The sequence below is a fragment of the Lacerta agilis genome, chromosome 3 (assembly GCF_009819535.1).
Source record: "Lacerta agilis isolate rLacAgi1 chromosome 3, rLacAgi1.pri, whole genome shotgun sequence".
Taxonomy (NCBI): Eukaryota; Metazoa; Chordata; class Lepidosauria; order Squamata; family Lacertidae; genus Lacerta; species Lacerta agilis.
Genome location: NC_046314.1, coordinates 46,944,701 through 46,969,980, shown reverse-complemented (window position 1 = coordinate 46,969,980; position 25,280 = coordinate 46,944,701). Strand labels below are relative to the sequence as shown.

The following is a 25,280-nucleotide window of genomic DNA, read 5'->3' as shown; positions in this document are numbered from 1 at the left end:
TACTAGGTTCGGATTGGTCCACAAGTGACCCAGCTCTTTGCTGACTTCAAGCAAATCTATCCCAGCTTCATGTCTCCAATTGTAAAATGTTAATAATAGTGATTTACTTCCTAGTTTTGTTGAGAGAAACAAAACAAATAACAATCTTGAAACAATGGGAGTGGGGAGGAAGTCTTAAAATCTATATGTTTTGAGGCAATGAATTAACAGGGGATTGGATTAGATGACCCCTGGGGTCCCTTCCTACAATTCTAATTGTTTTCTAGAACCAGCATGTTTCACAAATACAATTTCTGAATTCCCATTCTCCAAGAGCACCTGATTCTGCAGCATTTTTAAAGCTAAGCAGATATGGATCAGAACAGTCCCTTGGAAAGAAGATCACACCAACCCCATGCAAGAATTAATAGAATAAGTAAGCAGCATCCGTCCTTGACTATGGGTGTGGCTTCTTAAAGATCCCATCTCTAATATATGAACAGCTTAATACTAAGCAAATGTAAGAAAAACTGTTACCAGGGAAATGGCTTCCTCCTGTGTCTGAATGTTTACTATGTGGAAGTAGGTTGGAAGGTTTCACATCAGATATCGGAGAGCACTTAGTGTCAATTGGAATGCTTGTGTTGTTTGCAAAAGGATAAGAAGTCTGTGGTCAGGGTCAAATACCCTTGGTTTCAACAGATCACCCCTACCTCCACCATCCAAAAAAACTTGCATAACACCAAGCTGTGAACTCATGATAGGAAGATAGGGAAAAGTCACATTTTCCTCCTAGGAAAATATTTTCTGCGTATGCAATTGTTTTATAACATGGGCTGGGTAATGTGCTCAAGGTTGGAGAACAAGAATGTGATTCTAAAGAAATCATGGCTTGTCCTTTTAGCACTATTCTCCTTTCTAGCATGGATACTCCAGTGTCAATACTCTCCACCACGGCCTTCATCAACTTGGTGCCCTCCATTTGTTTTGGATCAGCCCCAGCCAGTGCAGTCATTCTAAACATCTGGAAGGCACCAGGTTGGCAGAAGCTGCTTTGCTAGGAGGCAGTAACAGAACCACTACCAGCAAAGTGACAAATCAAGGAGCATACTGTTCCCCTACAAAAACTCAAGAGAGAGAAAAACAAGAAGTGTCATATCATCAGGATGCCAACACAGAGAAGGCCACATTTCTAGTAGCTACCCACTCAGCTTCCAAAGATGAGTTCACCCAGAACAAGGTCACAGATGACCTCAGTGAATGAGCAGGTTCAGATGACAGTTTCATATGCCCCATAAAAAGAAAGCAACCTTAATCTCAGCTCCCCACCTGCAAAACAGGAATAAAAGTGACCCATCAGAGTGGTGTTGAGCATCAATTATTTTTGGAAGCTACATTTGTTTCTGGGATTATTAATGTAAATAACATGCATCTAAACATGAATATTAATATTTTATTAATATCATGTTTTGCACCTTTAAGACTGTTGATCTGGCAATATGCAGACAGACATGGTGAACCCTTCCTTACCTGGGGCTGCAGGTGTGAACTTTTGTAGGGAACATCAATTATGTCATAAGTGTGTGGGATGAAGGCTCAGCTCTCCATTCAGAATGAGGAGACAGGACTAATAAACTCTGAACATCTGGGAGTTTCTGGGCAGTTTCACACCATACATTTAAAGCACATGACTTCCACCAAAGAGTCCTGGGAACTGTACCCCCCAAACTACAATTCCCAGAACCCTTAACAAACTACAGTTCCCTGGATAGGGGAAGTCATCTGCTTTAAATGTGTGTTGGATGTGTTTTAAATGCATTGTGTGGATCTGCCTTCTGTCTTGAGAGGGGCAGGCTGTTACAACACTTTTAAGCACTCTTGGAAATCTCACTGTGAATTAATGTGCCCTAGTGGCACTTCTAATGGGAGAAAACCTTTTGCTATTTTTAAATTAAACATAGCTTTTGACACACATTTTAAAAAAAGCACATACCTTGGCAAAGTTTAATTACTCTTTAATAGTTTACCTTTATATACCACTTCTCTAAGTAATTCATTTCAACAGCTCTGTTGATAATTACTAGTACCAGACACTTACCTTACATTGAAGGTGAAAGAAAACCTGTTCACTCTTGTTTGCAATACTTATGTCTTTTGCAAGACCATTCAATGGTTGCATACTTTACACAAATATCATACACTATCTGAGGAGAAAGGTCCATTTCTTGACACAATCGGTATATTCCTCACAAGGTTTAGATAGCATTTATCTTTAAATGAACTGCAGTCTTTTGCAAGTTCACCTGATATGTTAACAACCCGTATTGCACTTCAGCAAATATTGTACAATTCACAACAATAAAGGCAAAAATAAGATCAGTCAACAGACACGATCATTAACATGTTTTTGTCCTGCAAACACACACAGCTGCTATCTTATTAATTCAGAAGGAACAAATCATGAGCAGCAGTATATAAATGGATAAAAATTAATTGTTCCAGAAGTGGAAGGAAGGGAAAGAATAAGTGTTCAATGAGATGTAACACACATTTGCACTCTTTGTAAGTCAGAAGAATTCTCAAGAGCATGAGTAGGCAAACTAAGGCCCAGGGGCCAGATCCTGCCCAATCACATTCTAAATCTGGCCTGTGGACGGTCCAGGAATCAGCGTGTTTTTACTGTACATGAGTAGAATGTGTGCTTTTATTTAAAATGCATCTCTGGGTTATTTGTGGGGCATAGGAATTTGGGGCATAGGAATTCTCCTCATTCCCCCCCCTATATATATATAGTCTGCCCCCCCCAAGGTCTGAGGGACAGTGGACCAGCCCCCTGCTGAAAAAGTTTGCTGACCCCTGCTCAAGAGGATGTCATTTTTGAGCAAAGGAATTAGGTAGCTGAGAAAAAGGACTGCTTAACCCTTTCACCAGCTATTTTTCTGTTCACAACCATTCCCCACACAGGAAATGAGTACTTACAAGTGTACTATGAGAGGCCTCAGACCTTCAAATAGGCTAGACCTGGTGGCATAAATAGGCTGAAAATAGGCTGAAATAGGCCAGGGAAAACTGGTTGAAACTTCCTAGCATTGACCTCAAGATGGACTCCGAGGCATGGATAGGATGAACCAATCCTGCACAATGAAAATCCTAATATATTATGACTTTAACATCTAATATAATGTTTAAATGTTACTAATCTTTTCAATTCTTTTAAAAATCACTTTTTGTGGAATGCCACCTTTCTGAGAAGTCTCTGCCCGCAGCACATTTAGGACTATGACCTTCACCCTACCACCACCTAGACCACCCAAAATCAATGAAGATGGCGTATAGAGTCTAGGACCGGGGAGACAGGAGTTCAAATCCTCCCTCATTCATGAAGCTTCCTGGAAGTCATTGAGCAAGTCACTATCTCTCAGACTAACCTATCATTCTGTGGATAAATGGGGTGGGGGCGGGGGCCATATACATCACCTCAAGCTGCTTGGACAGAGATAGTTTGTGCTACTGAGAAGGTGAAAACGCACACTTTTGACAAATGATTTAAAGTCTCTCTCTGTTTTGTTGGACCATAACCCCTCCTGAGCTAAGCATCCAGTACACAGGAAACAGTGGTCAAGAAACTGACACAATAGCACTGTATACAGTGTGCCCCCACGTCAGTGCAATTAAATAAAGCCAACATTGGTGGACTCAGGGGCGTAGCTAGCGGCAGGGCTGCTGGGGGCGGCAAGCCAAGTGGCACCCATGGGGGCGGGGCATCGCTCCGTGCGCATGACATCATGACGCATGCGCACGGAGCGACGCCTCCGCCCGGGCCAGTTGGCCCGCCCCTCGACCGCTGCGCTCCGTGAGCGGAGCCGTCCCAGTGAAAGGAGAGGGGTTGGGCCAGCGAGGGGGGTGTCATTCCCCTTGCTGGCCCGCCCCTCTGCTTTCCCCGCGGGCTCTGCTCAGGGAGCGGAGCGGCGAAAAAAGCCGCTGAAAGGGGGAAAGCCTCCTCTTTCAGCGGCTTTTTTTGCCACTGGCTGGAGGCGGGCTGTGCGCTGCTGCTCCCGGAGCGACGGAGCGAGCGGCGGCGCGTGGGGGTGACAAGCGGCGGCCCCTCCTGCCACTCCCCACGCACCGCCGGTCACCCTGGGAGCAGCAGCGCTGCACGGACGGGGTGCTCCCTCGGCCATGCACTGCTGCTCCCGGGGTGACAAAGGGAGCGGTGGCGCGTGGGAGTGGTGGGAGGGGCTGCCGCTTGTCACCCCCACCCTCCCCTGTCACCCGGGGCGTACCGCCCCTACCGCCCCCCCAGCGACGCCCTTGGTTGAACTACAAGCTCCCATCATCCCTACTGGCTATGCTGACTGGGGCTGATGGTAGGTAGAGCCCATCAACATCTGGAAGAAAAACCATAGGGTTCCCTCCCTGGAGAGTGGAGGATAGTTTGGACTGCCTGCATTGTGCTATGGTCCAGAGGCTACCTGAAGGCAGCTCTGTTGTTTAGATTGCATACACACAGGCAGAGAAGCACAGATGCGCACACCCACACCCACACCCACAAAGAACATAATAAACCTACTGTTTTCCAAACCTATTGCTTACCACAAGAGATTTTGGTACAAAGGAGCAAATGCTCTGGAAGGAGTTAATTATTTCATGCACTGAAAATTATGTCTATGTATGCAAGATGTCAAGCAAGAATAAACATAAACCAGTTAAAGTCAATTAAATAGAAACCACTTAAGCAAGGTTAATTACTGGGAGGGGAACATCTGTAGGCACACAGCCATCAAGCTGGCTGTTCTTATCAAAATGTTCTAAAGATTTTAAATACTAATGTAAAGTATTCGTCTGAACCCGAGCACAATTAAGATGTTTCAACCGCTGTCGGTGAGACAGAGAAACAGTGTGGATTTGCTGCCACCTCCTGATACATTTCAGAAGCACAGGTTCCATACTAATACATAACTTTTAAAAATAGAATGATAAATTAGATTAAAATGGAAGGAAAATTCTTTAAAAGTTTCTAGTTACTGATATATCAAAATGATCAAATGAAAGGTGAAGATGGAGTGACAGATCTTTAGAGCTAACTTTGTAACTCTGGCCCCACCTGAATGCATGTGGAGCAATGAATATAAACTGATAAAATTATCAGGAAAACTAGTTAAAAACAACTATTTAATACATTTTAAAAAAAATCAAAATCAGTGATGAACTAAAAACAGGTTAAAACACATACCAACATTCTACGTATCTGGGTAGGCTTCTCTAAACAAAAATGTTTTTAGCAGGCACCCCACCCCTGTGAAGAATTTATGTTTTATAGAGCTTTTATTATAAATTTCAGGTAATATTCAACTCAGTATTTTACCGACGCACTGAAATTATTGAATATGAGTAAATTAGATCCATTAATTTCAATAGGTCTACTCTGAATAAAATATGGTTGACTACCACCCCACATATTTTGTAATCTATAAAATTATGATGTGCAGTGATCGTTAATAATTTTGTATAAAGATTATAAAAAATCCATAGGCTGCATTCCTCTATTAAATGTATATCCCACCCTTCTCCCAAAGCAGCCTAGTATGACACATACTTCTCATGTGGAAGAGGGAATTTCAACAAGTATAGCTTGTAATGCAAGTTCCACCTGCTGAAATTCCCTTTTCTTCACAATTAAAGGTTCACAAGGCCTCTCCTCTTTTGTACACGCCACCCTAACAAGAGCTTGGAAGAAAAGGGGTCAAACCTCATCAGGTCTGTATAAATTTAAAGAAGCATTTTCTCAGATGTCTCCTTCTAAGAATACCAGTATTTTTGTCCTTCATTTTTCTGAAGGAAAAGTATAATATTAAATGGAAATTGAACCCTCCTCCGCCCTGGAAGATTGACCAGATTAGTTCATTGGTATACAATTTTTTACAAAGGTTTCCGTGGTACAATGGCTTAACAATTTTAATTCTAGCAATTTTATTTGGCATTTTCAGATATACAGAACAGAAACCTAAATGGGCAGGTATATGTACATACATATGGGCACAGAGAAAAAGAAAAATAGGGTTGAAAATAGAAGCTCTCATTTGCCACAGTTGGGATTCACATTGCAAACTTATGTATTTATACTCAGAAGTATATTTTATTGTGTTCAAAGGTGTTTATGGCAAATTCAGAAAATTCTCAAATTCACTAATGGTTCCTCGTCACTGGGAAAAAGTGACAAGTGGGATGCCACAGGGTTCTGTTCTGGACTCGTTGTTGTTTAAAATCTTTATAAACCACTTGGATGAAGGAACTGAGGGGATGCTTAACAAATTTGTAGATGCCACTGTACTGGCAGGGAGAGCTGATGCCGCAGAAGACAGAATCAGTATTCAAGATGACCTTAACAGATTGGAGAACTGGGTTGAAACTAACAAAATGAATTTCAATAGAGATACATGTAAGGTTCTGCACTTAGGCAGGAATAACCAGCTGCACCAATATAAGATGGGGGACACCTGGCTTGTCAGTACATGTGAAAGGGATCTAGGGGACTTGGTGGACCACAAGCTTAACATGAATCAACAGTGTGATGTATCAGCAAAAATAAAATAAAATAAATAAAATAAAATAAAATAGCTAATGCTATTCTAGGCTGCATCAACTGAAATATAGTGTCTAGGTCAAGCAAAGTAATAGTACGACTTTATTCTGCCTTGGTCAGACCACACCTGGAATACTGTATTCTGTTCTGGGCATCACAGTTTAAGATGGATATTGACTAGCTGAAGTGTGTGCAGAGGAGGGTGACCAAGATGATCAAGGGACAGGAAACCTAGACTTGTTAGGTGTGGTTGAAGGATCTGGGTAGCAGCATAGAAAAGAGGAGACTGACAGGAAATATAAACCATCTTCAAATATCTGGAGCAAGCTTGTTTTCTCCTGCTTCTGTGGGGAGGATCCAAACCAATGGCTTCAAGTTACAAGAAAGGAGATTCAGTCTAAACACCAGGAAGAATTTTATGACAGTAAGAGCTGTTAAAGACAGGGGAACAGTCTCCCATGGAAGATGGACTCTCCATCCTTGAAGGTTTTTAAGCTGAGGTTGGGTGACCATCTGTCATGGACGCTTTAGCTGAGATTCCTGCATTGCAGCCGGGGGTTAGACTAGATGACCCTTGGGTCCCTTCCAACTCTATGACTGATAAAGAAGCAAGAGATTTCTATTTCACAAACTCATGGTTTATTGTTTCACGTGAACAGGGCTAATTTATCTCTCTGAAAGTGATGGGTGTGTGTGTGTGTGTGTGTGTGCAGTCTCTTTGTATTCCTGCATTACAGGGGGTTGGACTAGATGACATTTGGAGCCCCCTCCCTCGTTCTATGAAAAACGTAGTAGGGCGAGACCTTTTATCAGGCCCAGCAGAATACCGAGCATGGCTTTTGAGCCCTTCTGAGTTTGCTTGGCGGGGGGGGGGGGGGCTAGGTTGCATAAACACCGCACATTTAAAGCACATTCCCACCCCGACCCCGTCCAGAATCCTGGGAGCTGCTGCTGCTGCTGCAATGGGTTCAGGGGCGTTAGCTCTCTGAGAGGCTAAAACAAAATCGAAAATTCTTTCTAGTAGCACCTTAGAGACCAACTGAGTTTGTTCCTGGTATGAGCTTTCGTGTGCATGCACACTTCTTCAGATACTTGAGAGGCTAAAGTACAGTTCCCAGGATGCCTTGGGGGAGAAAGGCCAGCCATCGGCCGCGAGGCGGGCGTGGGGAGCCATGCAGGCGCTTTACTGCAGGGGGAGCCGCGCGGCCTCCTCGGCCTGCTCCGCTCGCCTCTCTTGCCTCTTGCCGGAGGTGGCAGCTCCTCGCCGGCGAGTGGGAGGGCCCTTTCGCGGCTGCTGCGGCGGCGGCGGAGCTCCAGCCCGCCTGTCTTCGGCTGAAGGGGAAGCCGAGCGGCGCCTCGCCCACCGGGCCCCTCCTCTTCCTGCACGCCACCCCATTGCCGCCCGCTCCGCCACGGCGCCTGCCTTTCCCCGCAACCCGCCGCCGCCGCCAGCAGCAGCATGCAGCTTTTCCAGTACCCCGAGGTGTACCGCGAAGAGTCATCCGTGAGTAGCTCCCTGGCCCCCATCTCCCGCCCCCGGAGCCCCCCAACACGGCCCAGAGCCCCCCCCCAGGAGTCCCGGGGCAGCTCCCGGGACCCGGTGGTTTCCTGCCTCCTCGCTTCCTCCTCGGCCACCGGCGACCCGGTGTGGAAAGGCTTCCCGCATCTATCACACCCTGAGGGCTTTCCCCGTCAAGCCTGATGCGGAAATAGAGGTGTTTGAAGATGTGATGCAGGGCCGTGCCCTTTGCACACCCATCCACACCCCAGTCTTTCCAACCTGGCCGGTTTGTCAAAAACCACCAGTGTCTTTTATCTCCTGCCTCTCTCCACTACTTGAGGGTGTTGGGGGTTGCTGGGGACGGCCGCCGTGGGTTATTTCGGCAGGTGTGGGCATGGAGAGGATCGGGGGCCACTTTTGCCACCCAACGACACAGTGTGAGCTGCATAAGTTTAATGTTGGCACATTTTTTTTGTCTTGCACAACCTACGAGCCCCAAAAACAAGCACCTGTTGCTCAAGCAGGAAGACATAATTTCCTCAAATCAGATTGGCCAGTAACCAGATTGGCTTGCTGTTTGGCTTGCCTGTATCTGCCCTGTAAATAGCTTTGTGCAGCACAGTGGTTCTCCATAGAAATTATAGAACTTTAGAGGTGGAAGGGATGGTTGTGCAGTTGGGGCTAGTGTATGGTTAGTGCTGCTTGGGAATTCTGAAAATCAAGCGGTATATACCGGTAAATCTCGAAAAGAAACAGATGGTGTTTCCTTGCAGCAGAAGACAAAGGACTTAACCCACACTTCCTCTTGTCCTGCTGCTTTCCCCACCCCAATGGTGAAAACCACACTTAAGCGCTCGATCAGAGTAAATGGCAGTTCAGGGTTTTGATAAGGTTTTCCCTTGGAAAGGAGCAGGGCAAGGGGAAAACCAATCTGTGCCTAGGAAGCATGGGGCAATCAGGAAACTCCTCGGACACATGCTTTCTAGGCATGGCACAAAGCAGAAGTGTGGGCGAGCCCTGATTTAGAGCAGGTGTTGGGAGCTGTGACCCTCAAGATGAATGTTTTGTTACAAGTCCTGTCATTCCTGACCATTTGCCTTGCTGGCTGGGACTGATGGGAGTTGGATCTTACCGACCAAAGATTCTCAGCCCTGGTCTAGAGAGGCTACCGCTTAATTCTTTGGAGCACAAGTTCTATTAATTTGGGAGCTTGCACACCCACACCCCGTTTACCATGTCCTTGTAGTTTTTTGTTGGAAATCTTAACTGTGGAAGGTTGACAAACATAGAATCATAGAGTTGGAAGAGACCACAAGGGCCATCCAGTCCAACCCCCTGCCAAGCAGGAATGTTAACAGCTTTACTTTTTCATGTTATGGAAAAAGCAGTGCCTTGTATGAAGGAAAACAAAAATGATAAAATAACAAAAGAATTTGACCAGCCATTAGATTATAGATTTAATTGTACTCCCCATTTCTTAAAATCCATGACTCTGTTCCAATCACAACATTCTCAGGCTAATATGCTACAGAAAATAATACTTTTAATCAAATATTTCATTAGGCAGAGAAGGGTCAAGCTTGCTCTGCCCTGTGCTGGTAACAAACATTCCAAATACCTTTTGTAAATAAAATTGCTGGTATTGTTCAGAAGTCCCTCCCAGAGTTTTACGTAGTAAAATTTCACTAGCAACAAAAGAACTTCCATCCATACTGCAGTCTTTTATAACCTGTTAGCAGAATGTTGCTCATTTCTTTAGGCTCCCTGTGTTTAAATTTACAGCTAGATATATCTTCCCTCACTGAAGTACTAGGTTTTAATATGCCTGAAGATCTGAATAGGAGCAGGCTGTAAGAGTAATGAGTTGTTCCTTCTCTTGAAAATTGGTGTGATATTGATCTACTACCTAAATAGCTGTCCCTTTAAACTGTTACTTGAATTACAGTGCAGCTGCAGATAGGTGGAGCTGGATTGCAGCCTGAATCAGTTTTATCATTGTCCCTTTTCCTTTAGGTTAGGGATGGTGAACCTGTGACCTCCCACTCCTATCATCCCTGCCCACTGGTCTTGCTGCTGGTGATGATGGTCTTGTTGCTGGTGATTGGGAGTCCAATCTGGAGAGCCACATGTATAGGCTTTGGATGGAGGACGTTCTCCCAAGTTTAGGTGCTGACATCTTCACCTAAAACATGAGTGGTTAACCACTTGCTATCAAGATATTGCTTGACTCCAACTCCCATGAAGATGATGGGAGTTGTAGCCCAGCAACATTTGGAGTCCCCATCCCTGCCTAATTTCCTTTCAGACTCCTATGGCACATGAATCCTTCTAGTGCTTGCTGTTTAGTGCTATAGCACCAAACCAAGAGCACAAGCATTTTCCCTTGCAGATGCACCCATATGTCCTGAACCAGCAAGTGTGACTCATTTCTGGAATTAGAAATCCCTCAGCATGTCTACTGTATTGAGAGCACAATAGGCAGCTAGTTAGGGAGTAAAAAGCCATACATCCAAAAAGACACCTGTGGCTTTAGTATAGCGATTGCAGAAGTCCTATCTTTGGTTTCTGTTCCAAACTGCTGTTGTGTTTTTAGAAGCCATTAATAGTACAGTATTGACCTCAATTTCCCATATTTTCCCCATGCCAAGTTATAATCCATGGCTGAGAGTTCTCTCTTTTGTTAATAGGAACAGAAGGTCCACAAACTACATCGGCACATAAATTCCCTGGGTTAGTTATGCTCGATTAACTTAATTTGTTTGGAAGAGGTTATTATTCTGCTGTCAGGGCAGCTTTATGAAATTAGTTGCCTGTTGCATCCTCCAGTTTTCAGCAGTGTATTAAGCTGTAATAACTTATTTAATGCCACTCATAAAGTGATTGTAAAGCATTCTTTTTTTAAAAAAACCAAATCTCTCTGTATATTTTAAAATCAGGTGGACGACTATCATGGCTGTAAAATATGTGATCCATACAACTGGCTTGAAGATCCTGATAGTGAGCAAACAAAGGTAAGCCTTTCTTATAACTCTGGACATCTTGGGGCAAATGCCTTTGCAGTGTAGAGGTGCAAAGTACTGTTCAAATGTGATATTAGTCTCAGGTAAAACATCAGTTCAGGCAAAAACTATAGTTTTCTAATACAGTGGTACCTCTCTCTGGTTACGAACGGGATCCGTTCCGGAGCCCTGTTCGAAACCTAAAAGGTCTGCATCCTGAAGCGTCTGCGCATGGGTGTGACACGATTCGGTGCTTCTGCGCATGACGTCATTTTGCACGTCTGCTCATGCGCAAATCGCTGAACCCGGAAGTAACCCGTTCCGGTACTTGCGGGTTTGTAACCCGTGACGAACGCAACACGCAGCATTCGTAACACGAGGTACGACTGTAATGATCATCTTACTCCAGAAAGGCCTGTGTTTCTAGGAAGTGTGTTACTGGTCCACAGACAATTGCTGTGATTGGTTTGGTGTTTTTGGTTAGTTGTGCAGGGTAGAAATGTTTGAATGACCCAAGTCCCTGGTTCAGGACCCCTAGTATTTACAGTGGGGTAGCTTCCCTAGACTGTATGTCTCACAGCTCATGGTCAGAGCACAAACTTTGGATGCAGTGGTCTTGAGTTTGGTGCCTTGGAGCTCTGACTGAAAAGATGGGGTGGGACTGAAAGTCGTCAGTGATGGAGCACATGCTTTACTTGTAGAAGGCACCAGGTTCCATTCACTATACCTGCATTTAAAAATACTAGGGGAGGATCGAATGTCATTGAGAGAGCAAAGGTCCTAGGTCCAATCCCTGGTATCTCCAGGTAGAACTGGAAAAGACTTATCTGAAACCCTGGAGAACCACTCCCAGTCAGTGTAGGCAATACTGAACTAGACTCGGTGGAACAGTGGTATGACTCAATGGCCATATTCACATGTAGCGGGAGTGTTCAATATACAGTTTGTTTCAGCCTTAATGTGCAAATGTTTCACGTTGGTACATGTAGCCAGAGCTCTTACACTTTGCTCCCCTCTGTTACCACTGCAGGGAAACAAACCATGGCTTAGTATTGTGTCTGAACCAGAGTTTGTAGCTTGTTTATCTCTCTAAACAAGGCACAACCTGAAGTCTAGGTTTGTTTGTGGATGCTGTGGTTAAAACGAAGCATACCTTCTGGCTTACTGTTACATCCAGTAACATCCATGTTACATATTGATCTGTATAAGCTATGACACTGTTACGTAGAATTGGGCTTGACGTTTCTTCTATGATCACTTATGGGCATGGCTGAAGGGTGAGATTTTTGGCTTGGGAGATGCAGTGATTTGAGCTGAGCAGTTGTATGCCTCCGAGAGGCTGCTGCATGCGATGACTTTACAAACTTCTTAAAGAAAGGACCTTGCTCAGGATCCATGTCGGTTTATGGAAGGTGGGAGCTGGTTGGGTTAAATGTGTAAAATTTCGTGCCTGCGTTGGAAAACAGAGAGGAAGTTTACACGAGGAAGTGACAAAGCTGGCACGTGCATGATCTTCACAAGTAAATGATATTTTAAATATACTAAGGTAGTACTTCAGTACAAGCCATAGGCAGGATACTTACAAAGCAGTGCAGATGTAGTAGCTTTAATCATTTAGCAACAGTTAAGATATTTGGGTGTGAGCTTGTGGATATTACCCCCACCTTACCATTGTCAGCTCTCCAGTGCAAATTCTCTTTCCCTTTCTGTACAGCCTTAGCTTTGATTTAGTATTGCATCTGCACCAGCATGAACTAGTACTGTTCTCATGATCTGGGTTTGAACAGCATTTGCAAACCTTTAAGGAGAAAGCTTGTTAGGATTAACCATAGTTAGTACTATACAAACACAATACTAAACAATGGATAATGCTGGGAATGTCACACTGGACAGGGGAGAAGCCTAAATCTTCATACCCAAGCTTTTAAGAGGTTGGCACCATTATGTCTCAAGCAGGCTCAAGTATGTTTTGATTAGTTTCAAGGATAGGTAGAGTGCAATTGCGAGAGTGGCTGTTACTCACCCTGAATCAAAATATTTCTGTGAACCTAGTACTCTTGGTGTGTAATGTGCTTAAACTGAACCCTGATACACTTCATTGCATATATTAAAAGTGTCAAACATCTGGCTGTTCATCATTTTCAGTTCACAGGTTCACATGCGTTTTGTGTCTCATTATTGAACAAAGTCGTTTGAAATTTACCTTTATCACTTTATTTGAGGCCTTGAACTGGAACAGTAATACTGTTCTCTCTGGTGAGCTGTTAAAAGAAATTGATTTTGATTAATGCTGTGGAGTAGTTTGCAGAAACTGCCCATTTGTTTTATCAGAACTAATAGATTATGTCCCTTCCTGGTCCTTTTATTCTCTGTTTCTCTTTGCTAAATTTATAGCTGTTGTTTTATTATTAAATTTCTATACAACCCTTCATCCGAGGATCATAGGACGGTTTACAATATAAAAACACAAAAATATATAACATACCGGTAATAGCAAACAAAACAATACCCCCTTGCCCCAGTTTAAAGACCATAGGTTGTTTAATTAGCCAAAGCCTGGGAGAAGAGGAATGTTTTCCCCTGACATCTAAAGATAATGTAATGAAGGCGCCAGGTGAACCTCCCTGGGGAGAGCATTCCGCAAACTATAATCTGCTCTTATTGATGCAAACCAGCATTCACTCACTTGGGACGAAGCCCTATTACACTCAGCAGAACTTACTTCTGAGTAAATTTTCATCGGACTGGCTTTTTCTATCCTGTTAGCATACACAGGATCAGCCTGCGCAAAAAGCTATAGCCCAGCCTTGCTATAGAGATTCTTGCAACCTTTTCACCAACAGTTATGTTGGATCATTTATTAAGCCATTCATTTATACCGTTTCAAACAGCAGTAATCTGCCTTCGCATTCATCTTGGAACTAAAGTGCTTCACTTTACTGTTCATACATTACTTCAGTTGTGGATGAACTGTTTGTCTTCATGGTATCTTGGCAATTGTGTTTAAACACCAAATGAGAGAGTTTGCATTTAGATCAAAGAGACCCGTAAAGCTCATCAGGACTCATACCTGTGATGACCTGCTTTTTTGGCTTGTTCAGCCTGGGTGGGGTGAGCAAGTGGTAAAATAGTTACCTCTTTCTGTGTTTGAATGTATGAAGTAGTTTCATCCGAAAGCTGCTTGATGACCTGCAAAGCAAGTTGGCAGACTGTAGACTTCTCTGTCAGGAAGAATCCATCTCAAAAGTCACCCTCCCCCTTTTAACACAGGATGCTGAAATTAAAAGTCAGTAATAGGAGGACTGGACAGATTGCTATCATGTTTTTCATATTAGAAAGCCACTTTATTATGTTATTATGTGCCATTGCCACTTAATGAAACGAGCAGCAGCATTCCTTAAATAACGTCTGTGGTATGCTCAGTTCTATTCTAAGACTGTTATGAAGTTGCATCCAAATCATTGCACTCTCTAGACCGGGGTGGGGGGACCTGTGACCCTGCAGATGTTGTACTCCCAACCTGAGATCATGGGCTATTCCGGGTCTGTCTGATCAGGTAGTTGAGAGTCCAACAACATCTGCTGGTTCATCGGCTCCCCATCCCTGATTTAGGTCAATACAGACTGTTGCTTTATAAAGTCCTTGTTTTATTTCATTACATTTTGTTTCTTCTCTTTCAGGCTTTTGTCGAGGCACAAAATAAGATAACAGTACCCTTTCTTGAGCAGTGTGCTGTCCGGGGACTATTTAAAGAGCAAATGACAGAACTCTATGACTACCCCAAGTATAGTTGTCATTTCAAGAAAGGGAAAAGGTATGTAAAGGACTGTGTGTGCCTTTGGATTATTGCAGGATGGTTTATAGCCAGAAATTTTGTAGTGGGGGGATCATAAATTATGTGCTAAATGTTCACACCAAGTGATTCACAGGTCAAATAAACACACACACACACACACACACACACACACACGAGAGAGGGAGGGAGGGAGACTGTGTCTCTACTAATTAAATCTTTAGCCAGGAAAATCAACAGCCAGCTTGTTAAAAAATAAAAATAAAGTCATGACCAACTGCTGTAATATTGAAGGAAAATACAGAAATCCTACCTTTTGTATTGTCAAGCAGTGAAAGAGGACAGGACTGTTTCTGTGACTTTTCAATCATATTCTTGCCTTTGCTTATATTTACTAGAATACTGGAAGTGAGAGAAGGTTTACCAATACTTACTGAGCAATTGCTTACTGCTTCTACATTTTCCTTAATATAGAGCCAGAAAAGGGGTTTGTGTGTGTCTTTTAATGAAAACCGAAAATTCAGGAAAAGGCCTAGAAGAGGCATGGTTCCCTTCAGATGATGATGGATTGCCCCAGCCTGCTTGCCCAGTTGTTGGTGATATTGAGAGTTGTAGTTCTCTATCATCAGAACAACACCTTGTTGGCTACTCCTGGCTTAGAATATCCCTGGCAGTAATTAAAGGCCTGGCTTAGAATATAGCTGGCACTAATTAAAGGTCTGAAGCAGAAAAGGGCAAAAAACCAGTACGCTAAATTGTCTATTTAAGATTACCCAGTTCACTAGTCCTCCATCTCATCAAAGTGGGGAGCTCATTTTCTCCCCTTCAGTACACAAGAAGAAGAAAAATCCATCTGGCAGGGATAGTTCATTTCTCAAATTCCCAAAGTTGTGAAGCTCCTTTTCCTGGCAGATGTGGCTATCTTGTGAACCGCTGCTTAAGAGCCCAACTAGGTCATGAGCTCTTAAAGGCTGCACTGTTGTCCATAGACTCTTGCCCATTGTTTGTCTCTCACCATCTGTCCTACGGTGCTACACTACTTCAGAGAAATATTTGGACCGAACAAACCACTAACTTAGGGTTCAGATGACATGCCAAGGCAAACCATGGTTTAGCTCTGGGTAGCGTGGCAGCAGGAGGAATCGGGAGAGGAACACAGCAGTTGTGATCTCCTCTCCAGAAACCCACACATTTGCTTGTTTGCATTAATGCTAAGCCAAATGATGGCTTATGCTTAAACTGGCTCAGCAGCATTGAATAATATTTCATAAAACAGTCGTTTACAAGTGGCAGTTTGGAACCATTTTTTTAAGTTGAACTTGAACGGTCGATTTTGTAAAAGGCGATGATGCATTTGCCCGTCTGCATATATTTTGGGTTGTTATAGCTAAGCTAGCAAAGCTAGCAAAATCTCTACAAAAGTGAGAGGCTTAGGTTTACTACAGGGATTGGGAAACTTGTGGCCCCACACCTTTTGTTGGACTAGAGCTTCTGCCATCACTGATGGTTGGCCACACCGCATGATGGGAATTGTAGTCCACCTGCTCCCCTTTCCTGGTTTACTGGCATGATTAAACTTGGTTTACCATGTGGGTGCCACTTCATACAAACAGCTTCCTATGCAGAAAGGTATGCCTGTGGTTTGTCTTCTTTGTGGCAACCATGCCATTAGTATTATGTGTTCAGGGCCTTAGACTTACTTCTTTAAGGGGCTTCTCTTATGCATGGAAATGCCAAACTGCTGCAGTATGACATTCAGATGAAGAAGATTTTGTTCCATTTTTTTAAAGTACCGGTAAGTGCATGGCTGAGAAATCTTAATGATTTGACTCATTACATACTGCAGTAATGTCAAAAGCTCTAACTGTTATAATGAACTATTTAACGTAACTTGTGAGTTGCTAATTGAATCTGATGTTGACTTAATGCAACCTGATGGGTGAAATTGTGTGCTAAATTACTGAAATGACACATTTTCCCATCAGAAACAAGCTGCTTTCCTCTGTTATATAAATCTGCCACTCTTGGGAGTCTTAACCTGCATAATTCTGTATTCAATCTCATACTATGGTTGAAAATAAAAAAAACCAAATAATTACATCATTTGTTGCATGTACATTCTAGGTATTTTCACTTTTATAATTCTGGACTTCAGAATCAACGAGTATTATATGTGCAGGATTCCTTGGATGCTGATGCCAAAGTATTTCTGGACCCAAATAAACTTTCTGATGATGGCACTGTGGCTCTGCGAGGTCAGTGTAGCAGATTTTTCAAAAATGCATCATTTTGGAAGCCAACATAAAATTTCTCTGTTTTGAGTTATTCACATCTACATGTGAAAAAATTAAATTGTGGAAGATGTAAAACATGCTTTGAGCTGCTGCCTATATGGTGAAGGCAAGTGTTAGAAGCATAAACTATGAAAGTAAAGTTTGTAACTAACGTAAACTAATACACAGTATGTCCTTAATCACCAGGTTATGCATTCAGTGAAGATGGCGAATATTTTGCATATGGCTTGAGTTCCAGTGGGTCAGACTGGGTGACAATTAAATTTATGAAAGTGGATGGTACTGAAGAACTGGCAGACACACTGGAGATGGTAAAATTCAGTTGTATGGCTTGGACCCATGATGGCAAAGGCATGTTCTACAACTGTTACCCAAAGCAAGATGGGAAAAGTGATGGTGAGTGGCATACAATCACCCGTCTCATCCTCAGGCCTTTATAGCCTTTATTTACTTTAGACTCCTTTATCCCATTACTAGCTCTGCTTCCTTCTTGTGGGTATTTTGGGTCAGGGTTTCCCAAACTTGGGTCTCCAGCTGTTTTTGCACTTAAATTCCCATAACCCCTCATCACTGGTACTGCTAGCTAGGGGTGATGGGAGTTGTAGTCCAAAACCTGCAAGAGACCCAAGTTTGCTAATGCTAATGGGATAGGTTGGTTAGAGCCAGTATCTCACAGTTGCTTAGTTTCTTTGGGTCATGGGACTTCTTATTCTGCCTGTCCATCACAATGCTGTCAAGTTTCAAGCCAAAGTAACATCTCACATCCTTGACAGGGAATATTACATATTACTGGAAGCTAAGCATTACATTTTACACAGACCAAAAATAAAAATACAGTAACTTTAGCAATGTATCTCAAATTATGTAAAGAACATATTATTCCAAATGTGTTATATTTATATAAAGAAAAATAACGCAAAAAAATGCATGCAATAATAGGAATAAAAATTATCCTTGTAGATATTATCTAGCTTCTTGGTCATAAGGACTAGTATTTCCAGGAAACGTATGGGTCATTAAATCTAGTTCTACTACCTTGTCAAATAAGAAGCTTCTAATATATTAAGTTGTGAAACTTTCAGGTTGTTAAAATTAATAACAAGTCACAACTTACATACCTGTAATTAAATATGTTGATTGCCCCAGGCACTGAGACGTCGACAAACTTGCACCAGAAGTTGTACTATCATGTCCTGGGAACTGACCAATCCAAGGATGTTTTATGTGCTGAATTTCCACATGAGCCAAAATGGATGGGTGGAGCTGAGGTATGGTACATCTCACCTCCTTTGAAACTCAGTAGATAATAAAAGTGAAAAGTTGTTTATAGGCCCAATCCTTTGTCGTTAAAAAAGATTTCTCGCTTCCTCTTTTTACCTCTGTTGCACTACCTAGGACCAATATATAACACATTATTTTAAATATGTGAAAATGGTGACATGGTATATTGGTGAGAACTCATTTTGACTTCTTCAACAATTAATTTTTGTGGTGATCAGTTTTCAGAAAGAGCCCTCCTACAAACACCGCTTCCATTTTTCTCCAACTTAAAAAAACAATAATCTCTGTTCTCAGCCATTGTTCTTTTGATCTGATGCTACTGTAGTACCACTTAAAAAAAAAATTTGAAAGGGCATTGACCACAGTGGAAACACTATTAAAAATAAAACTATGTAAAAAAGAAAAAAAAAGAAAACTATGTTTGCTATGCACTGGACACACATTTTCAGCTTTAAAAATATGGTGGAATTAACATTTGTAGAATATTAAAACCATGTTTTTTAACTTCATTACTGTCAGCTAATGCTGATCAACTTATTACAGTGGAACCTCAGTTTTCGATCATCTCCGTTGACGAACGTTTCAAAACTCGGAACGCCATAAACCCGGAAGTAAATGCTTAGGTTTTTGAGCACACCTCGGAAGTCGAACTTCTGAGGCGGCTTCCATATTGAGTTTTCCGTATTAATTTTTCCGTTTTGAGGCTTCCATATTGAGTTTTCGAATGTTTCATAACTTGAACGGTCTTCCGGAACGGATTGTGCTTGAAAACCAAGGTTCCACTGAATTTCTGTAAGTTGTACGCACTTCCATACATTTGCTGTGGGAAACATAGTGATAACTGTGGTGTATACACCACAAACACATTTGCCACACTCAGGTCTCCTTGATCCAAGTCCACCTTCAATTCACCGTACCATAACAGGCCCTCTGTGGCAGGGATGGGGAGCCTATGTTCTTCCTAATGCAGTGGATTTCATGAGAGTGAAATCAGCTTTTGCGCTTTTCGGTCTCTTGATTGGAACCGGCAATGTGTCCAGAACGTGGATTGTTTCTGATATGGGTGTTTCTGTCCATGTGCTGCAGCAGTCCCTTATGCATGCAAGTGAGTGGTTTGTGCAAAAACATTTTTCTGCATGAATCCTCTCTGTTGGTTGGATTTCAAACAAGTATGCTTAGGTTCAGGGCCTGACAATGTGATCTTGCGTGTGCTTACTCATAAGTAAGTCTCTCTGAATTCAGGAGATTGTAGTGTTAGTGTAGTATGATGGGGTTTTGACATACAAAACACATTTCACCATCAAACTTAGGGAGTATGCCTCATTTTGCTATATAAAACGAGGTTATAAATCTGTAGTGACAGAAGCTCGTAAACTTCTCAAGGTGCTTGTTTGTCTGAGGAAATTAATAACTTTTGATTACATATCTGCAGGAGGCTTCTTACACCCAGCATCTGTTGTTAATTAAAAGCATTTACCAGCTTTGCCTGCTGTTTACAATATTTTATTACTATTTTTTTCTCTTACTGCTGCCAGTTTCTGGCAAATGACCTTGTGAAAATGGTTTTTAAAAGCCCACAAGATGCACAAACCTATATGATTTTGCTACCTTTAAATATCTAAAATATTCATTTTATTGTAGTGGGGTTGAGTTTTATACCTTTAGAAAACCATCCAATCCTATATAAATGTTGATAAAAGTTGTTTCTTAGTTTCTTGTATTTATTTATCATTTTGAACAATATGCAGGTTGAGTAACAAACAATATTGAGCCAGCGTGAAAGGAGACAGTTTTGTCTTCCAAACGTTTAGAAATTAGAGAGGTGGCTTGGGAAGGAGTTACACAAAGGAGTTAACAAAAGCCACCCCCTTGTTTCCACATCCTCATCAAAGCTAGCATTTCTTCTCTTAAACTGAAGAGTGATAATCCAAATAATTCATACTTGAAATAGGCCAAGTGAAATCAATGGGCTGGGTTCAGCCACCCTATTCTGCTAGTGGAAGCCAGAACAAGGACTCCTGCTAGTGCAACAGGACAACCCCCCCCCCCAATATCATCCCGTAGCTCCTCCAGATATTGTTTGGAGGGTTGGGAGATCCCTGCTCCCATAATAGCATGTGGGGTACAAGCAGAAATACCTGTGCTGATTCTTATTGCTACGTTGAATTCCACCCAATGGAATTAAGTTACTTGGCAGTATCCAACATACCTCATCAGCAGAAGGATTTTTACTTGTGCAACAGGATTTCCCCCTGTGTACACCCTACAACCTCTCTAAATCTGCTCTGGAGGATGGGAGAACCCCTGGAGCAGATTTAGGTGGAATGAGAAGGGAGGAAAGGGGGGAGATCCCATATATTTGCAGTGGTACCTTGGAAGTTGAATGGCTTGCCTCCTGAGCAAATCGGCTCCCGAATGCCGCAAACCTAGAAGTGAGTGAAATGTTTGTGAACATTTTTCGGAAGCTGGATGTCCAACATGGCTTCCGCAGCTTCCGATTGAGTGCAGGAAGCTCCTGCAGCCAATCGGAAGCCACACCTTGGTTTTCGAACAGTTTCGGGAGTCAAACAGACTCCCAGAATGGATTAAGTTCGAAAACCAAGGTACCACTGTATGTGTTACTCACCACTACTTTGAAGACACCCCTAATGTCCATCAGTTTCAATGTGCCCACCAAGCATGACAAACCTTAGATGTCATCTCTAAGACAGGGTTGCCTAGTCTGTCATATTGGTGCTGGGGAGACATAAGGAGGAATTATGTGTCGCGTTCTTCTGATTGTTCCTTCAGCACAAGCATGTCAGCTTGCCATGGGGAATGATCCCTGTCTCCTCTCCCTGTGTACTGTTCTGGGGGTTCTCCTGACAACTGCAGAGCCAAAAAATTTTTTTTGGGGGGGGGAGCCCTGTTGCACAAGCGGAAGTCCTAGTGCAGGGCTTCCACTGCCAGGGCTCATTCAGTGAATCCTGTGTCAAGGTGATGCTGGGTGGTGCTGGGCCAGTCACTATTTCTTATCCTTGTTGTGAGGGTGCAAGGGAGGGAGCGGAAAGAGCAGTGTACACTTCATTAAGCTCCTTGGATGAAAGGTAGGATGTTAATGTGATAGGTAAATGACATAAAAAACCAGGCCCAACTCTCACCCTTCTTCCTTCAACATGGTGCTTCTACATTTCAGAGAAGGGACTAAATTTCATTCCATTGGCAGCTATCCAGGGCATTCCCCCCCCCTTCCCAAGCCTCATCCTCTGCCCCTGTCCCAAAGCAAATGTTCTGTGTCTGTATTTGCATCAATTCTAACTAAAACCAGAAATGTCATGGCCCTGTTTTTCCCCTGTACACTATATCCAGAATTTAGAATGGAAGCAGAGGGAGCAAGTTTGTGGCAGTTCCCAGAAGAGGGCACTATAGAATGATGATTTGAAGCCATGTGCGTGACATCTGAGTTAAGTGGGGAAAGCAGTGATGATTTTAAATGGACCTGTGCTGCACACGTTGTTTTAACCAAGTTCCCATGCTTGGGGTAATATAAAAAATGCCATCAAAAGTATCAAATTAGGAGATTAGGATATATATTTGCATTCCGCACTCCCTTCAAAAATAACACGTGAACACAACAGCAGTATAGGTGGTGTGTTTTGCTTCAGAAGCATTTTAAGGGTTTCTGTTGTAAAAGTACTTTCACTTTCAGCTAGAGGCACTTAACTGCTGCACAACCTAGATGAGCTGACCTGAAGGATCACCTTTGTGCTTTTGCTCAAAACAAATACCAGTAATCATAACAGAGCTGCTGCAGTATCTCAATTGCAATGTGCTGTAGGATTTGCAGCGGATGAAGTCTGGCACAAGCTGCTGTGAAGCACTGGAATCTTCACAAACATCCTGAGTCCTGGAGACTGAAAACAGGCAACAGGCACTGTTCTGGAGGAAGGGAGATTACCAAGGGCCCACTATTATTATTTAAATGTGTTTATTTGGAAGGGCCTTTTTGTCTGTCTCATGTTTGGAGGCATGTCTGACCTTTGGGGCAGGGATTATGAGAATCACTAGTTTTTGTTCTCTGAAGATCATTTTGTATTTCATGGTGCCCATGGCAGTTTTTTTAGATTTCTAACTGTGCCCCCGGGACCAAAAATGTAGCTGAATCCCTGTGATAATTATTGAGCAGGCAACTGTGCTCCCACATATTTTATGATAGGAAACAGCTCCCAGGTTAAAGAGCATGACTTCTTGGTAGTTCTGAATCCCAGGACCTATCTTAGAAATGTGGCCAAAGGGCTTCCTGTCTAGCATAATTGGAACGACTATTTTATAAAGGAACATCCCAATTATGCTTTATGGAGAGTGTAGTTCCCAATACAATACACCTGCTTCATTTTGACTGCATTGTGTGCTAATTGCTGTTTTCCTCTTGGAAAACATGATAGCGTTTGAGTAGGAACCAGCTTTGGTACTTGGTTTACTGCATGGTTGAAGTGTTTGGTACCTTCCATATGTTGTTGGACTTGGACTCCCATCATCCCCAGCTGACTAGCATGGGCAGTGGTCAGGAACGATGGGAGTTGTGGTCCATTAATATATGGAGGGCCATAGCTTCCCATCCCTGGTTTAATGGTTTTGATAAATTTAGATTATTTCAAATACAGGAGTTGGCAAGAGTGATGGTGGTGGCTGTGTACACCTGCAAGGAACAGGTAGGTAGCCGTGTTGGTCTGCGGTAGTAAAAAAAAAAATAATCCACCTTAGAGACCAACTAAGTTTGTTCTTGGTATGAGCTTTCGTGTGCATGCACACTTCTTCAGATACCAGGTGCTACTGGAAGGATTTATTTTTTATTTTTTGTTTTGTTTTGACCTGCAAGGAAGTAATTAATAAGGTACAGTGGTTAGAAATTGCACACAGGTTTTGGGTTTATGGATTCAATCAGTTCTGTGTATAAGCAGCTACAGGCTCTTGCAAAAAAGAAAGGTTTTTAATTGATTGGTTTCTCTTTCTCAAGAGCACTGGTTAAAAAACAAACTAGAAGACAAGGAAGTGTTGTATTATATCAGGGAGCTTCGTTCGAACAGACAGTGGTTATGAATTTTAAAAACAAAAGGGATTTCCCCCTCAAAAAAAATACTAATTTTGTATTTCATAAAAAGACCCAGATTGGTTTTTTATAGGAAAACAGTATAATTTCAGTTCTTCCACTGAAATACATAGGATATTTAATTTAATCCTTCCCCTGAATCAAACTACATTTAATTTGGGACCTGAGTGACTCTGAAACCTGTGGACAGAATACTACTTCAGCACAGCGTGAAATGCAAATTGACAGGGGTGGCCATCCAGCCCCATGGAGACAAAAAAGCACATTGCTGGGCCAGCGGCTGGCAGGTGAAGCAGGAAGAGGCTATTCTGTCTCACATTGCTCTCTCTCACTCTCTCTCTCTCAGACATATATTTGTCCTTTATTTTTCTCCAGTAAAATATCTGATGGTGTAGTTTTTGAATGCAGCCGTCAATAATGTTTTGCCTTAATTCTCTTGAATTCCTTTGAGTTTTGAAACGCATTGCTGTAAAGACAGCTGTAGCAATGAAGACAGACTTAATTGGCACCCTACCCATAATGTGTGTTGGGAAATTAGATTAAGAATGTGTTCTGGGAATCGCATTAAGCAAAATATTATCAACTATTCACCAGTCCAGCGGGGAATGTTGAGAACCTCATTAGATATGCTCCAAATTGCTGCTGTCAGGGGCTCTTGTTTGCCATCATGCAAAATAAAGTTTCAAAGATTGCTTTTGCTTTGATGGAGTGAAGGCAGTAAAGATTCTCAAGTTTGTGGTATATTGACATTAACTCAAAATGTTGGGTACTAGATGGGGAAGGTGCAATGGTTGATCACTTCCTTGGCCTTCAAAAGGTTCCAGGCTCAATCCATGGCATCTTCAGGTAAGGATAGGAAAGAGCAGCTTTTATTCAGTGGAGATGATACTAAGGTATATGGACAAATGTGTGTCTTGATATAAAGCTTCTCTGAAAGATGGAACCCATGGAGGAAGGGAAGGAGGTCTAAGGGTTCGAAAGAACTCTGTATTTTAATGCTGGAAATCTTTTTGTTTTATACGTGTAGTTTTTTTAAAAAAAGATATAAAGCTTCTTTGGGACAGGATTCAACTAACAAGCCCCAGCAGCAATAGCCTTTGTAAGAACTTCTGGTGCAGTGGGGCTTGGCCCCATCTCCTCTCCCCCTGCACCCACCTCAAATTGGTTCTGAGGGCGTCTGGAGAGGACAGGTGGAGCTACAGTGGTACCTCTGGTTGCGAACGGAATCCGTTCCGGAGCCCCGTTTGCAACATGAGCAGCACGTATCCTGAAGTGCCGCGTCTGCGCATGTGCGCAACACGATTTGACGCTTCTGTGCATGCGTCAACTGCCGAACCCAGAAGTAACCCATTCCAGTACTTCTGGGTTCAGCGCATTCGTAACCCGTGACGAATGCAACACACAGCATTTGTATCCAGAGGTATGACTGTATCTGCCTAGCACCAAGTTGAATTCCACCCTGGATGCAATAATAATACCCAGCCACTCTGGGTGGCTTTCAACAGAACATTAAAAACAGAATAAAACTCCAAACATTAACAACTTCCCTAAACAGGGAAGGCTGTCACTGGGCCACTTTCCCCCATGGCAGTTTGGGATGGTACCCTGCCAGTTGGGAACCCTAGCAGTCTGTGCTGGATTCATAGTAAGTTTGCTTTCGATTTATTAAATTAGAATTGAAGTGTGTTTTTATTTATACGGTTTCTAAGCCGCCGTTCATCAAGGAGATCCCATGGTGGTTCACACATCACTACAGCTAAA

General features: G+C 42.7%; 1 protein-coding gene across 1 annotated transcript in view; it reads left to right on the top strand.

Annotated features, from left to right (window-relative positions):
• The first annotated feature begins 7,849 nt into the window (after positions 1 to 7,849).
• The window catches only part of PREP (prolyl endopeptidase), a 61,494-nt gene continuing 44,063 nt past the window's right edge, over positions 7,850 to 25,280 (top strand). The window contains exons 1-6 of the mRNA XM_033143515.1: positions 7,850 to 8,066; positions 11,000 to 11,074; positions 14,743 to 14,876; positions 16,980 to 17,110; positions 17,336 to 17,545; positions 18,296 to 18,417. Coding sequence (XP_032999406.1) covers positions 8,022 to 8,066; positions 11,000 to 11,074; positions 14,743 to 14,876; positions 16,980 to 17,110; positions 17,336 to 17,545; positions 18,296 to 18,417 — 717 coding nt within the window. The 5' untranslated portion in view covers positions 7,850 to 8,021. The remainder of the gene's footprint in view (positions 8,067 to 10,999; positions 11,075 to 14,742; positions 14,877 to 16,979; positions 17,111 to 17,335; positions 17,546 to 18,295; positions 18,418 to 25,280) is intronic.